Genomic DNA, 17102 nt, shown 5'->3' on the forward strand with positions numbered 1-17102 from the left:
GCTTTCTGTCCCAGCGGATCCCTGCTGCCCTCTGCTACTTCCCGATACCTGGTTCTTTTATTTTTAATCTTTTTTTTTTTTACATGACATCAGTTTTTCCAAAAAGCCATTTGCCTTCTGGTCCAGACTGGAGCTGGGCTCCACAGCTGCCCTCCTGTCAGAGATGCTTGTTTCAAAGTCATCTCTTGCTATCCGAGAGCCTCACTGGCATTTGCAGGGAACACAGCAGAATTCCACTTCATGAGCCCTTTTATTAAAACAAAGATGACGGCAGCAGAAAAAGGATCCACTCGGCCCACCCCCCCAATCTGCCCAGTTGTGTAGAAAATGTTTCTGACACAGGACGGTGAAATGGAGCAGAAATATTTATTGAAACATGGGCAAAATTTTGGAAAAAAAAAACCAAAACCCACCAAAATAAATATTGTTCCTTTAAAACTCTGACAAGTTAAGTGGCAGCACAGCACATGCACAATTCAGATCTGGAGGTGACATTTTACTTCGGTTGAATGTCTTATAGAAGAGTCGTCTAGCGCAGAGCTCTTATTCATCCAGCAGCAGGCTCGGTCCATCAGGGCAGTTCAACAAGCTCCGTTCTAGCCATTCGCCCAGCAGTCAAGTACACCAGAAACCTAGGACACCGCTTACAAAGCGAGGGCTTAGGTTTTCCAGTCCAGCCGCCGGGTAAGAGCAGAGTATAACACAGCTCCTGGTCGCCGGACTCACCGAATGGCACAAATATTACCCTGATCCGACCACAACAACTTAGTGAACAAGATAGACGAGGGTGTCTCCGATCTCTGCTTTCATCCCATTGTCTGTGACGTGAACTCTCTTTTCATCAAGGTCTATGTGGAAGGCAGCTTGCTGCGAGATGGGTGCCTTCCCCATTTCTTCTTTGCCAAGGATAGGCACACGTCGAGGTCCATGCAGAGGGTCCTCAAATCGCATCAGCTTCACTTTCAAGGGGTCTAACAAGGGAAGATAAAATGAACAGGAGAGTCTTTTAATGAAGTAATATTATAGCCAAGCCAGTGGCTGTATCTAATTATATAGAGTCCAAGTTTTAACTAATAATGTTCCCCACATTCATTTAAAAAAAAAAAAAAAAAAAGAAAGAAAGAAGAAAAACCCATTTTTAATTACACAGTCAGAAAATTACAAGTCTCATTGTGTTGTTTTTAATAATTCATGACCACATTTGTCTCAGTGCTCAAGCCTTCATAACATGGGAAAATAAACTCCTGCTTCAATAAAAATTCTCTCAGTATTGTACATCATATAAATATAATAAAATCATAACAATAAATCAAATAAAAATGTATTCTAGAAACGTATAGTTACCATGCTCGCCCTAAGGAATTCTGCTACCTATAAAACTTGGTCTCACTACATAACATTTTGGATTTTGTCAAACCCAGAGCAATATATAAACCTCAGATATAATATCATAACTATTAAAGGCAAATTAAAAAATGTTTAAAAACAAAAGCAAAACACAACCTTTGTTCTTAAAACAAAGAATAATCAAGACCTAGATGCAAAGCCTTAGGAATTAGGTTCTACAATCTTATAGCATTTATATACCACCTAGCAACATTCCTAAGCAGTTTACAAAATACATTCGCAGTCATAAAAAAGAAATAAATAATGCAAGTACAAATTAAAACTAAAAGAATCATAACTATCCATCACAATAAATAAATAAATAGATACAATATCATAAAACAATAAAATAAAATCAACATATAAAAAGATAATTTGACATTGCCCTTCTGCATTAACCTTTTAGGTACCAACGTTTCACAAGTGGAACATTTTTTCATATACTTTTAATTACTTGCAAATTTTTTTATACCATATTTATACCATGTTTGGGTCTAGTTAACTTAAGATATGTAAAAAGGGACATCAGGAAATAATGTCTTCAATGAGCAGGATCTAAAAGGTTAAGACCAACTAAATATATATGTAAATATAGTGCCTTGTTACAATCTGCTTTAGTGGAGAACTAAAAAGATAAAAAAAAAAGCATTGCCTTAGGTAAAAGCTTGATGAAAGAGATGAGTTTTAACCACGTTACAGAATTTTAGCAAAGGCTTCTGATCTTTAATTTATTTCGGCAGCATGTTCCATAAGGTTGGACCCTGTACATAAAAATGACATTCATGGGATTCATCTAGTCTAATCTGTCTAAATGATGGCACACACAGCGGTCCCTGAGAAACAGACCTGAGACAACTTAAGAGCTGCATTAAAAGCAGGGGAGACTCGGCCACTGATAAAAAACAAGCAATAAAATCTTAATTTTGATTTGAAAAAGCAACGGGCAACCAGTGCAGGTCTGCAAGAATCGGTGTGAAGTGCTCTTGCATTGGTTTTCCAGTAACTAAACGAGCTGCAGGATTCTGCGGCAGACCAAGATGCAAAGAATTACAGGAGTTGAGAGCAGAAACAAGGGCATGCATTAGGGTTTCTAAATTTTTCACTATCCAAAAAAAGGGCGTAACTTCCATAACATCTGCAGTTTAAAATATACCCCCCCCCTTGACAACCTTGCTAATATGCGGGCAAAGTGAAGTAATGTCCATGACAACCCCCAAATTACAACCTTGATTCAAAATTGGGATGTTTACTCCATCAAATCATAAGGGAACTTGGTACAGTTATTGGGGGGCATTTATTGAGATAAAGCATTTCAGTTTTAAGGATATTTAAAAGAAGTCTATGGCTGGCTAACCATTCTTTCAATATTGTCAGCCAATCAAGAACTTTATCAAGTGCTCCCCATACGAGTTTTTGAAGGGAATAAAAAAATTGGACGTCATCCGCATATAAATCGGTAGTGGGCATGCAAATTTGCTAGAACCGGACAAATAGGGGCTATGTAAATGTTGAACGGTGATGCAGAGAGAGGGCCCATTCTCAGGAGGACACCGGTATTTAAATTAAAACCGGAAGACTAAGTTAGGAAGAACTATTCCCTGGGTACGCCGACCTAGAAAGGAGGCACACCATGTATATAAGGGATCCCCTCCAACCCTGTGTCTGTTTTAGATGTTTCAAAAGCAAAGTATGATCAACTGCATCAAAGGCTGTAGAGAAATCAAGTAGCCCGAAAACAGTCAGTACCACAATCAAATCCCCTACGAAAAACATAAAAAACAGATAACAAGAAAGAGAGTCTCAGCATTAAACAACTTCAAAACGCATACCGATGAATATAAAGTATGGTATAAGCTTCCATAAATTAAAGGTAATTTACTTAGCACAACCTTTTCTAATAAGGTTTCTGCAAGAAAAGGCAAATTGGAAAAATCTGACAAGAATTCTCAGTATTGTGCTGGGGGCATTACCTGGGGCAGGATCAGGTCAGGGCAGAAAACTACAGCAATAGTTTTGACAGCAAAAAGCATTTGCAGAAAAAAAAAAAAAATAGATGTGAATTTCTGCAGTTATTTTTCTCTCCTGAATTTTTAAAAGGGAAAGGTATTCCCGTACGTTCCCTTTGAGAAGTCCTTTAAAGACCAGGGGTAAAATGTGCCCATGGAGTGCAGGTACTGTGCTGCCAGCCCTCACCTTTAATTCCTCGGTCGAGCTTCATCAAACGCCGAATGACGGCATCCCCACTGTCCCCCTGCCTCACCTCGATTTTGGCAGAGAAGTGCCCGTTCGCTGGTTGAGGATTCACCAAAAACACAGGCACACCAGGCTAGGAGGAGAAAAAATAAAAAATAAATAAAAGCCCACACGTCCCTGCATTAACACAATCTCTCGTTAACCAGACGCCTACTCTTACCGTACCGGGAATGCAGAAACATTAGAGCAGCAAAGGGAAAAATTGGACAAAACAGTTTGCCCAAAAAAAAACAGCATTTCAAAATATATTTACTGAATTTAATATCATGTTCTGTTCAAACCACGACTGCAGACTAGCTGCATTCTGCTTGAAACCAGAAAGTTGTGAATGAAAGTAAATGTTTTCAGTTTAAACCTTGCTCTAGCACCTCAGAGTTATAAAGAACTGAATGTCTATCTTTTACAGTGTTTGTTATTATAATCAAATTGTGCAGTTAAAAAAAACAACCCATCCTTGCATAACAAATGCCTGCAGCATTAGCCTAGGAATGGAAGTGCACTCATTTCAAAACGCACCAAAAGTATATAAAACAGAAAAAAAAAAAAAAAAAAATCTTCCGAGACTTCCTTCCACCATATGCAGCTGTTTCCACTTACCGCTGTACTGAACACAGAAAACGGCTTCCCAGGACAGCAGTCCTCCTTAATTTTATCCTCTGCTTCAGAGGCAAATTTCACTTCAATACGATCCAGCTGTGGAAGAGCACAGAATTGTGTCATTTCAGCACTTACAAAGGCTCATATCCTATTCTGTATCTATGGAAATAAAGCAGAGCGCAGCAGGTCCTAAGAACACAAGACCAAGGTCCATCACGCCCAGCATCCTGTCTCAGACAGTGGCCAGGCCAGGTCACAAGTACCCGCAGATCTCACTCCCAGGGATATGCGATGCCTTTCCCAAGTCTACCTGGCTAATAACCAACCATTTATGGACCTTTCCTACGATTTGTTTCAAATCTGCCAGTTGCTAGTTTCATGGAATTGTCTCCTAGTCCTAACAGACCTCAAGGGGTTTCTCTGGACAAGTTGCATGTGTTAGTCTGGAGCTAACGGTGATAAGCTCAGACTGGATAGGAACACCATGGCTTTTTTTTCATGGAAAGGGTGGTAAATGCCTGGAATTCCCTCTTGGAAGGAGTGGTAGAAGCTAAGCTGGTAACAGACTTCAAAAATCTATGGGACAAACAGAGAGAGGTTGATATTCAAAGGAGTTTGTCCGGCTAAACTTGTGACTTAGATGGACAATCCCCAAATTTTCAGTTTCCCAGGACACCCCAGATAAGTCATTAGCTTGCTAAATCTTGCCTGAATGGTGGTGTCAAGGGTGCAGCTTAAGTTTAGCTGGGTAGAGTCAATATGGATTACTACCAGCTAAACTAACCCGGTTAAAGTCGCGGTGACCGCTGTCCTAAAGTTAGCTGGCTAACACTCAAAGACATGTAGGTAAAGTCCTGCTGAATATCCTGGCTAACTTCCTGTTCTGCAGACTGCTCAAGAATGGCTTCACTCTGCTGGATCCAGACTCTCCCTGCTTGGAAAGTTGGCTCCGACATTGTCTTTTCCTGCGACGTGGGAGGCTGAGATCATCTGTAGATGTGTGTCTGCCCATTCCATAAGGAGATCTCCTGTGTCACTTGCTGGCTCTTGGTTCCACCCTGGTGGTTGATAAGGGCTACAGTCATTGCATTGTCCGACAGTACACGGACTGCTTGACCCTGGAGTCTGATGCTGAATTGTAGACACGCCAATCTGACTGCCCGGGCTTCCAGGCAGTTGATGTTCCAGAGGGCCTCTTCCTCGGTCCAATGTCAGCCTTGACAGTGAGCTCCCCACCCCTGGAGGCTTGCGTTTGTTGTGAGGACCAGTCAGTTCGGAGGGGGCAGTGGTACATACCTGCTCAGCTGAGCTTCCTGTAGCCACCACTGGAGTCAAGAGCATACTCTCATTGCTAAGTGGAGGCGAATCGAATAGTCTTGAGACTGCAAGCTCTAATGTGACAGTAGTGAGCATTGAAGTGGTCACATGTGTGCCCTTGCCCAAGGCACAACCCCCTCCAGGGTTGCCGCCATCAAATTGAGAACTTGTAAATAGCCCCACACCGTTGGGCGTATCGTGCACATCAACTTACGCACTTGGGACATCAACTTCCTTATCCATGTGGTCGGAAGACTTTGCTCTGCTTGGTGTCGAACAGGACTCCCAGATATTCCAAGGACTGAGAGGGCTTGAGACAGCTTTTGTACAGGTTTACGACCCAACTGAGTTCCTGAACCAAGGAGGTCACCCTGTTGGTCACCCGGAGACTCTCTTCCACGGACTTGGCCCGGATCAACCAGTCATCCAAGTACGGGTGCACCAGGATTCCCTCTTCTCAATGCTGCAGGTATGACCACCATAATCTTGGAAAGTGTTCTAGGGGCGGTGGCTAGGTCAACGGGCAGAGCCCGGAACCGATACTGACAACCAGTACCACAAAGTGTAAGAAATGTTGGTGTTTTTGACAATTGGAATATGTAGGTAGGCCTTGGATAGATCCAGGGAAGTTAAAAATTCTCCCGATTGTACGGCCGTTATCACGGAGTGTAGTGTTTCCATGCAGAAATTATTCACTAGTAGATGTCTGTTGATACTCTTGATGGAATAAAGCTCAGGTACTGGGATTATAGCCATCATCCTGAGGAGCCTTAAGAGTAGTCTCCACTGCCTGCTTCTTGTGCTGGGAATGGCAAGGAGACATCATAAATATGTCTCGAAGCATGCTGCGAAATTCCAGCACATATCCTTCTCGTATGACCCCCCAGTACCCATTTGTCCAAAGTGATCTTGAAGAGGGACAGTCAACCCCCTATCTTCTCATTCCAAGGGTGGGTTGGAAAATTTTCATTGGTGGGTTTGGGATGAACCTGAACCCGACCCTCTCTTTGGCTGTCAACTACGAAAGGGCCAAGACCTCTGAAATGTCAAGTTTCTGTAGGGGCGAAAGCATCTGCATGCAACCTTGGAGTCATAATTGACAGAGAACTCTCCTTCAAGAACCACATCACAACTAAAATCAAAGATGGATATCACAAACTTCTAACACTACGTCAATTAAAACCTTTCCTCTCCCCCAATGACTTCAGATCAGTTCTTCAATCACTCATCTTCTCCAATCTGGATTACTGCAACTCCCTACTATTCAACTTACCCCTTAACAACATCCGACCACTCCAAATCCTACAAAACGCAACTGCAAGAATACTCACTGGATCGAAAAAAACATGATCACATCACTGCTACACTTATAGCATTTCACTGGCCCCCAATAAAATTTAGGATTGAATATATAATACTATCCATACTTCACAAAATAATATACGAAAAACAAACAAACTGGCTAAGCTCATCCATAAAACTGCATGCTCCAAACAGAAGCCTAAGATCAGCAAATAAAGAGGTCTACCTGCTCTCTCTAATCAACTCACCTCAACTCAAAAGAGAGCAATCTCACTAGGACGCCCTAAACTCTGGAACACCCTCCCAACAGAACTACAACACAAGAAAACTTAAAAACTTTCAAAAAAGATCTAAAAACCTGGATGTTTACCAAAGCCCACCAACTCACCCAATGACTCTAAATCACCACTCCACCACCACTGACACTAAGCTAAAATATTTTGAACCAATGTAAAAACAACATAACAATTTATCTGAAACATGTATAATCTATCCTATGAACTAAGTTCATAAAACTCTAATAACTCTGTAAATTATATTTCTATGTTAACAACCATTTGAATGAACCTCTTTGGATTCTCTGTTAAAACATCGAAACTTTGTAAACCATTGTGATGGCGAAACCGAATGACGGTATATAAAAACTCGATAGATAAATAAATAAATAAATGAAATCTGCTGGCAGGGGAGCACATAACCGATTGGTCCCAAGTCCATCTGGCTGCATGCTAGGAAAGCCACATTCATATTTATAACGAAGGCTATTGCAACACATAGCCAAAATCTTTTTCTTGTAATTTGGAAGTCTGCATGTGCCACAAAGAACTGCTGTAACTGTCCCGCTGGACCCATTAGGGAACTCCTGTTCTCAGGAACTATATTTGCCATAGACCCAGCAGGAGGTGAGAGAAATTGCAGTTATAATACTTAAAACTAACCAACAATCACGGAGGAGAAAACCCTGATAACCCCCCCCCCCCCCGACAAAGACAACGTTATACATTTTTTGGTCAGGTTCCCCAACCCCACAAAGGGGTCACACAGAAGGGCAGGAACTGGAAGAAAGTGTAAGGAGACCACAGCCTAAAACATGCACAGAATAAGTGGGAGAAGAGAAGAGGAAGAAGAAAGAGACAGTGAGAATAACACAAAGTTATTTCAACCAAACTAAAATCCGCTGTAAGGCCAACCTCCAAGGAGTTTGTCAAGTAGACAATGTTTGCCATGAGGACTGCCTGCTCATCAAACTCCAGCTCCAGGTCAAGGACACGGGGACCTTTCTTCTCCAGATTCTCCTGACGTGTGGGAAGAAAAAAGTAAGGAAGAAAAACAAGAACATTCAGACTGAAGATTACAGGGAATCAGCATGCAACTTGGCTCCTGTACACCACAAGCACCAATGTTCAGGCATGGCAGTCACTCGACTTGCTCCAAAACCCATAGTGGCGGGCCCGACAAGGAACTGCGTTTTAAAAGGTGCGGTGGTGAATGAGGTGATCGGGTAGCGTCAGTTTCTGCCGAGTGTCTGACAGCAGCAATAATACAAATTCTAATGAGCATCATCCAAAAAAAACGAGCAAGGTGGCACTTAAAAGGTCACTGCTGGCGCCATGTTTACCGACCGCGCCAGTGTGCAGACAAACCAAGCGGTTTTGGAGAAGCAGCTCCACCAGAAGGCACGTTCAACAGAGCCGCACTTAATGCAGGACACAGAGAGGATGAATTTCAGAACAATTTACCCAGGATGGAATTGTTCCCCGTCCGAATGGGTAAAGGTACAACAGGCAGGGTTAAGAAGCAGGGTAGGGGCATACATTAGCATCTTCTCACATGCGAGGACTGTTTAACTCCCGCCCTCCCCCTAACAACAGGTGCAGACCCCAGCAGTTTCCCTTCGAAAGTTAGCAGACAGCGAGGTGGGCAACCATGGAGGTTAACGTAAAGCACCCCCCACCACGTTTAGAGTCCCAGAAGAAATGGTGAACGTCCATACTTTAATGGGGAAAAAAAATAAACAGATAAAAACACCCAACTTCTTTGGAATTCAGCCATTAAAACAAGACTTCAAAAGAGGTAACTTTACTGACGACCATTCAGTTATTCATTCTGCTTAGTGTCAGCAGGGTAATAAGTTACTGAACGTGTTGAAACTGGCTACCCACTCGTCAGTCTGGACAAGTCAGTGCACAGGCTCTGTCTCTTACGCCCAACTCCCTTCACCTGCAGTGCTTACCTTGATCATGGCGACAAAAGGCATGACTCTCTTCATGTATTTCTTCAGCTCTGGCAGGGCACCCAGCTCACTGGAGATTACCTTGTTATCGGGCAACTGCCCTCCATTAGCCTTGATGGATAAACAGATTATGAGTAACCGTACATAACGTACTTTAGAAGCAATATAACTCATTGGCTATCAAATTATGCGACCCAGCTGCCAAGGCAGACTAACACCCTGCTCAGTTGCTTGGGTAGAAGGCATCTTCATTGGGGACATGAGAGTACAGATCACCAGTCAGACCTCCCCCCACCTCGAATGCTGGAGGCTGCAGCTTCGCAAAGGACGGAAGCGTTTCCCAGACACAAACCCTACCAAGAGAGGCTTAAGATCTCAAAACGTATTCACTGGAGGAAAGCGCCACTAGTGGGATACGAGAGGAGCGTTCAGATATTTGGCAGGCTTCAATAATGTAAGGGGAGGTGACATTTTCATGCAGGGAGGAAGGTTCAGAGGAAGCAGGACAAGTTACTTCTGGATTAGTCAGTCTAGAGGCAGTAAAGGGGAAGTCACGACAGGAGTCGGAATCTGCTTGGGACAGAGGAATCACAGGCAAGTGGTGGGTAACAGGTTCAGGAGATGAAAGGGGGGTACTTGAGTGTTTCCTCAGTTGTATGGAAGTTCAGAAGGGCAGAAAATGAGGAGAATACCGTCCAATGGCTGGAGTATGTGAGTAAGACTGGGGTAGCCTGCACGGAGTGCAGTGCGGCTGCATCAGGTTTCCAGGAGGGCTGGCAGATGTTTCAGAAAACACTTTCACCAGTTTTGGCAATTGCAAGGCTTATTACAAAGGAATAAGACACAGCAGGGGGGGGGGCTTGGGTGTTGGATTAAAGAAGTGAAACTTGTAAGAACCAAAGAGGAAAACTAGGAGCCCTTTAAGAGCTGAGCGGCGCAGGCCTGCACTGGATCAGGACGTAAACATAATTCAGAGATCCGGCCACATCACAGCCTGGGGCTGAGGACAAAATCGTGGGCTCTAATCAAGCGTTCCAAGGGGATAATTCTGTAACTGCTCGCATTGGTGGAAAAAGCCCAGAGATTTCTCTTACCTGTCGACTTGACATGCACTGTGAAAGTTCTGGGAAAGAACCTAAATCTGCTAACTTGTGTGGGGAGTTTCCGGAGGAAATATTATGAACCCATGTTTCTAAACAAAACCCCTGGGAACTCCTCCTGTCACTGTGCATACAAAGCCCCCTACCTGTTCACTTTTACCCACATATAGGGTGGGCATTGCCCATTTCCATTGGCAAAGCACGGTTTTACGGGCGGAAATGGATTTTAAAGTTGCCCTCGCTATGGACCTCTTCCTGAAGAGTAAAATGCATCATGGGGACGGTCAGAACACAGCAGCATATTAGATGATGCAGAAAGGGACCGGTCGGCCCATTCAGACTGTCAGGCTGTGCTCCTGGGAGGTTCTCTCCCACTTTGGGCTTGTAAATTCCCATAATTAGATCAACACCAGCTCTTCCAACCCCCTATCTGTCCCAAAACATATTGATTTTAAACTCAGAAAAATGGAGTTGCAGTTCTAGAACGAATGAAATCCACAGGCAAGGAGCGCGGATACCTAAAGGCGCAAGTGAATGAGGAACTTGTCATTTCAAAGACAGCAGCTGTGAGGAGCCATTAACCCAGCTCCACCAGCACACGGCACCAGAGAGATGCAGGCTCTGTCCTCAGGTTCTTGTATTTGCTTTCAGAAGATTTAAAAAAAAAAAAAAAAAAAAAAGCGCACCCAGAGAGGTGGAATTTTTTTTTTTTTGTTTGCATTTTAGTAAGTCATCCTTATTTAACAATTGCACTACCCGAAAGGGTAAAAGACCAAGAAGAGCAACACGAAAGCGTCTCACCTGGTAATGTGTGTGCAGCAGGGACAGGGTGCTATCCTGCCACGGTGGGTAGTGCTTGGCCACATAGATGGTACAGTGCGAAGGCTTCTGTACTGGCTGCTGTTTTTCACCTTTCTATGTATTCAAAGGAAAAAAAAAATACAGACACAATTTGTCATAAGCCTGAAGACCTCTTGGGGGTTCCTTTGCAGGAATGGATAGCCAAGACGCTGCAGGACTAGCAATTAGATGACTGGGGCTCGATTGCCTTTCTACTGGTTAATGCTCTACACTTACAAGTAACACGCTAATATAAGACAAGGCTCCAACAGAAAGCCAGGAGCTCCATGGAAACCCCCCCCCCCCCCAGCAAAATAAAATTATTACCGAAGGGGCACAGCAGCGGACAGATACTGGTCTTTGTGGCATCTTTATGGGTGCTAGATTTTGCTAACATAAGAAATTGCCATGCTGGGTCAGACCAAGGGTCCATCAAGCCCAGCATCCTGTTTCCAACAGTGGCCAATACAGGTTACAAGCACCTGTCAAGTACCCAAACATAAAATAAATCCCATGCTACTATGCCAGCAACAGCAGTGGCTATTCCCTAAGTCAACTTGACTAACAGCAAGTTTATGGACTTCTCCTCCAGAAACTTGTCCAAAACTTTTTTTAAACCCAGCTATGCTAGCTGCCTTAATCACATTCTCTGGCAATAAATTCTAGAGCTTAATTGTGCATTAAGAGAAAAAGAATCTTCTCAGATTTGTTTTAAATGTGCTACTTGCTAATTTCATGGAGAGCCCCCAAGTCCTTCCATTATCCAAAAGAATAAACAACCGATTCACATTTACTTGTTCTAGACCCCTCATGATCTTAAAGACCTCTATCATATCCCCCCTCCCCAGCAGTCTCTTCTCCAAGATGAACAGCCCTAACGTCTTCAGCCTTTCCTCATAGGGGAGCTGTTCCATCCCCTTTATCATTTTGGTCGCCCTTCTCTGCACCTTCTCCATCGCAACTATATCTTGTTTGAGATGCGGTGACCAGAATTGTACACAGTATTCAAAGTGCAGTCTTCACCATGGAGCGATACAGAGGCATTATAACTTATGCTATAGTTACACAATCTTAGGTTCCATATTAGGAGCTACCACCCAGGAAAGAGATCTGGGCGTCATAGTGGATAATACATTGCCACAGCACACTGAGCCGACGATTTCAGTCAAAAAAGCAAACAGAACGTTAGGAATTATTAGGAAGGGAATGGTGAATAAAATGGAAAATGTCATTTTTCCCTATATGCATCACCTTGCACTTCTCCACATTAAATTTCATCTGCCATTTGGATGCCCAATCTTCCAGTCTCACAAGACCCTCCTGTAATGTATCATAATCCGCTTGTGATTTAACTACTCTGAATAATTTTGTATCATCCGCAAATCTGATCACCTCACTCGTTGTGCCCCTTTCCAGATCATTTATTGATATATTGAAAAGCACCGGTCCAAGTACAGATCCCTGAGGCACTCCACTGTTTACCTCTCTCCACTGACTATTTAATCCCACTCTCTATTTCCTTGTCTTTTAGCCAGCTTGTTTCCCTCACAAGCCTTGAGGCACAACAAAAACTTATGAAAAGTGGTAGAGCATCCAAGCCATGCGATAAAGACCCCCGGGCCTACCTTGCCTTTAGCTGGTACCAAGTAGCTCTTGAGACGGAGTCGGAGATCGTGAGCCGTTTCCATTAGATACTGGGACGAGCGTATGAGGACATCATCAACAGGGCCAGCCACTGGCCAAGACGCTTTCATGATAGAGCCAGGCTTGAATTTTAGGAGGAAGAGGAGAGATGTAGCATTAATGCACATGGTTGCACAGCACTTGTTGCTCACCAGCTTCACTGCAAGCAAAATGGGTTTGTACCCTAAATATCAAACTCGGCCGGGTATGCCCTCGTGCGCAGGAGCATGCTGCGCACGAGGGCATACCCCGACACAAACGTTCCTCTTGCATATACGTTTGTGCAACTTTATCGTGGCCGCGTGCCCCTGAATTTGCATCTGCAGGAATCGCATTACTGGGGAATGCACGCATACTCCATGCCCGATAGCAAATCATATTCTACAAAAAACAATTTATTTTTTTTTTTTTTACAATTGAACTACGCCGAGGAGAAGTTTGCGAATTATCAAAACCCCGTCCCTAAGAGGGCTGCTTCTGTCTGAACTGCATAAACCATATCTGCCACTTAAGCAGATGTCCTGATCAGTCTGGATATTAACTGCCTCGTACAGCGCCAAAATATTACTTGCGTGCACTGTACCACGGCAAACGACCCATAAATAAATAAATAAATACTTAATAAATAAAACTGTTTCCATGGCTCTGTCCCCATCTACCTTCTCAAAAGAGTGGGTAAGAAGCACAAAAAAAATAACCAGGCTATTTGGATTGATAAATGAAATGTAAGCTAAACCCCTGCACATAACCAGGTGATCTGCAGGAAGCCACAGATCACCTCTTTATTCTGAGGGTCTTCAGTGAGCAACAGCACCAGAGGTTGATTTTTTCTCGTTAACAGTAAGCCATTCCCGCCTCTCCCCCGCAACACCTACTGAATCCACCACCCGCCTCCCCCCTTACCTTTCCCAGCAGGATCCAGATGTGCTCACACAAATGAGGGCAGACTGGAGCCAGCAGAAGCGTCTGAGCTTCCACAAAGCGCAACACCAGCTCCCTGTGCATTCCCTCGATGGCCAGCTCCCGGTACTTGTCTTTCGCAGCCTGAAACACAGGCAGGGACAAGAGCTTTTCAGTGTCCCAGCTGTCAGCCAGAGAAGCAGTTGCAAGAAAACCAATTTTCTTTTCCATGCACCTTCTGAATTTGAACGCATCAAAAACATAAAAAAACCTATTAAGGTCTGCGCGAGATAAAAGCAGCAGCAGAAACGTGTTTCCCCCCCCCCCCCCCCCTCTAACGAGCTGAGAATATAAGGGCACGCTCTCCTGGCACCTTGCCATCACCCCGTCATTAAGGATTTCAAGAGGCATCCATCACGGCACTTAGAGAGATGGAGAGATTATATAACTGTACTGCTGCAACGCTATTCTACATACGAGAGAGATGATTAGGGAGCAGCGCAGGGAAAGAACGCAGATCTGCTGGGCATCAGGACTTCATTGTTACACAGTTTGTTTTCATTACACTTGTCACTGGGTTTCAGTTTTGGAATACTCAACCCATAGCAAAACGTAATTTAATCTATAAAAAGAAAAGAACAAAAAAAAAAAAAAACAACCAACCCACCGACCCTGATCCAAACCTAGAAGCCCAATGTCATCTTGACGCACGTGAAGGCCGAATCACAATACTGACAGACAGTCTACCTGGCGAGCAGTCACGTGGCCCGGTCCGCGAAGCGGCCGAGTGCTGCCGAGGCTTACAGCGGGGGAAAGATCAAACCCACCTGGAACTCAAAAAATCCCGTTTTCAAAGCTTCTTTAAACATCATCTTCTCGTAATTCTGCTCGGTCTTTGCTATTCCTGCATTTATTTCACTAGGAGATGAGAAGGGGAATTAGCTACTTTTCCTGATATAATGAAAGGCGCACACACACATTTCTGGCTTTTTCTTTTTTTTCTGGGCCTGGCAGTTTGCTCGACTGGAACCAGCCTTTGCCACAGTGGGGACCACTTCGGCAAAAAAAAAAAAAAAAAAAAGTTAGTATGAGAGCCAGGATCGTCCCCAGACAAAGCAGCCGGCACCTTCGGTAAAAGGAGTTTCCCCCGCAATGATGCAACTACAACTGATTCTGCTCCTGAAACTCACCCCGCACCCCATCCTATCCAATCTCAACCCCACCCACCAAGAAGCTGCGAGACGAGACCTGCGCGGTGCCGGCTCCAGAAGCTGCCCCGGCTGCCTCTGGAGAAGGTGCGGGCCGAGGTGGCAGGGCTTCAGAGCTGTGCTCTCTGCCTCCATCTGCTGGTAGGGATAGGAAACTGGTCTGGGTACCAACAGGAATTTCATGCACTGCAATCCTGATCCAGAACAACAAACGCTAGCCCTCGGTTGCCAGACGAATCCATTTAGACACAATGTGCGATTCCCAGTCTCGCACCGTATTGCCCAGGCTGCAGAAGGCAAGTCCAAAAAACGAATGGCAAGACTCTGCCATACTGCTGAATAAAGAGCAGTGGGAATGGGAATGAGCAGATGAAACCCCCCCCTCACTAAATCAAACACCCGCAAGCTCCCTGCCCTGGACGGGTTTCAGCAAACCGGCAATGGTTTAATAGGGGTAGACAAGGGAAGAGGCTATTGAAAGCCACCCAGGCTTGTCTGCAGGCACTTTTGTACCCTCAGCCTTTACAGGTCCCAATTCTCGAAAAGGAAATCTGCACGAGGAATTGCCCCCCGAGGTTCTGAAAGCTTCTCCCTGCCCTCCTTAGTGCGGGTTTAGTTTAGGCACTGAAAAGGGGGTGGGATAGCCATGCACAGATTCTCCAATCCCCGCATTCCCTGCCGGCGTTCAATCCGAGAGAGGAACAACCGCGAGCGCTTTTAAAAATTGCCCCCAGAGGAGGTTTATCTTTTATGGCAAATCCTCACCACCTCCCGTGTGTCCCGGAGAAGCTGCTCCACTGAAAGCAGGTTTGCCAGATTTACACAAAATACTAAGCACACAACTTCCTAAGTCTCCCGGCCAGAAGTACCGACTGTCAGCGATTTAAAAGAAAGCCAAAGCCCAACCTCTGTTCATGCCCGCTGTTGGCGCATCTCCAAATCTAAGATATGATACAACACCACAGGACTTCGACAGAAGTGATCCGCACACGCAGCGTCCCTTCCAAGAATTAAAACAGCAGCTGTTCCTGAAGCTACCTTGCGAAAACCCGATCGTTGAAGGTGCTGGCCGGTCCGCTTCTCAGGCTGTCCCAGTTGGCGAGCATCTCCTTCACCCACTCCACCCAGGTGTAGAGGCGCAGAATGCCAGCGTCGGCCATGGCTTCCACGAAGTTTGCATCCTCCACCGTGTCGCCAGCGTCGGCCAGAGCGAGCCGCATACCTGGGGGGAGGGGACATGGGAGACTGCACGTTAAATCGTCATCTGCTGCTGCGCCCAGCAGGGGCTGGAGGGGACGGGTCACGGGGTTTGGAGGAACGCTCTGTACACCGAAGCAAAGGGCAACGTGTGCTCACCGTCAGCAGAAAATTTCCCAACAGCGTCGCGCAGGGTCAGGAAGTTCCCCGTGGACTTGGACATCTGAAAATCACAAGAATTCTCCTTTATAGAAATAGATGTAACAAAATGCACAAAGGCTAAGAGACAGCTAATTAAGAGAGTAACTTTTCAAACAGGCACGCGGGCGCACATACACACGTGTGCGTTAGCGTGAGCCCAGAGAGACAGCAATGTTGCAACATACGCGCGGACGTTGTAAAATAGCCTAGCGTGCACGTGTGAGCGCCCAATTTTGAAAGCTGCGGTATCGAGGTATAAGCCATGCAAGTGGGGGAGTTTTAGAAAAGTCGCTCGTCCACGCCTTGCCCAGGTCACAGAGGGGCGGATTTTCAGACTCCGCGAATAGGCCTACTTTTGTTTGCGCTCCAGGCGCAAACAAAAGTACGCTGGATTTTAGCAGATACGCGCGGAGCCGCGCGTATCTGCTAAAATCCTGGATCGGCGCGCGCAAGGCTATGGATTTTGTATAGCCGGCACGCGCCGAGCCGCGCAGCCTACCCCCGTTCCCTCCGAGGCCGCTCCGAAATCGGAGCGGCCTCGGAGGGAACTTCCTTTTGCCCTCCCCTCACCTTCCCCTCCCTTCCCCTACCTAACCCACCCACCCGGCCCTGTCTAAGCCCCCACCTTACCTTTGTCGGGGGATTTACGCCTCCCTCTGGGAGGCGTAAATCCCCGCGCGCCGGGCCGCAACCTGGGGGCAGGTACGGAGGGCGCGGCCACGCCCCCGGACCGCCCCGGGCCGTAGCCACGCCCCCGTACCCGCCCCCAAAACGCTGCCGACACGCCCCGAAAACGCCGCGACGACCGGGACCTCCCCCGACACGCCCCCCTCGGAGAACCCCGGGACTTACGCGAGTCCCGGGGCTCTGCGCGTGCCGGTGAGC

The 17102-nt window shown here is 45.6% G+C and overlaps 1 protein-coding gene across 2 annotated transcripts in view; it reads right to left on the reverse strand.

The window, feature by feature from the left end:
• Positions 1 to 347: 347 nt before the first annotated feature.
• Positions 348 to 17102, reverse strand: part of LARS (leucyl-tRNA synthetase) — a 42509-nt gene continuing 25754 nt past the window's right edge. Inside the window, exons 22-32 of one of the 2 annotated variants that reach the window (XM_029583644.1) lie at positions 16176 to 16239; positions 15858 to 16041; positions 14439 to 14529; positions 13615 to 13755; positions 12654 to 12794; positions 10990 to 11103; positions 9089 to 9199; positions 8046 to 8150; positions 4237 to 4332; positions 3580 to 3712; positions 348 to 971 (exon numbers count right to left, since the gene is read on the reverse strand). In XM_029583644.1, coding sequence (XP_029439504.1) covers positions 766 to 971; positions 3580 to 3712; positions 4237 to 4332; positions 8046 to 8150; positions 9089 to 9199; positions 10990 to 11103; positions 12654 to 12794; positions 13615 to 13755; positions 14439 to 14529; positions 15858 to 16041; positions 16176 to 16239 — 1386 coding nt within the window. In that variant the 3' untranslated portion in view covers positions 348 to 765. The remainder of the gene's footprint in view (positions 972 to 3579; positions 3713 to 4236; positions 4333 to 8045; positions 8151 to 9088; positions 9200 to 10989; positions 11104 to 12653; positions 12795 to 13614; positions 13756 to 14438; positions 14530 to 15857; positions 16042 to 16175; positions 16240 to 17102) is intronic. The other variant, XM_029583645.1, reaches the window with a different exon arrangement.

This window comes from Rhinatrema bivittatum, chromosome 18, assembly GCF_901001135.1.
Source record: "Rhinatrema bivittatum chromosome 18, aRhiBiv1.1, whole genome shotgun sequence".
NCBI classification, from domain to species: Eukaryota; Metazoa; Chordata; class Amphibia; order Gymnophiona; family Rhinatrematidae; genus Rhinatrema; species Rhinatrema bivittatum.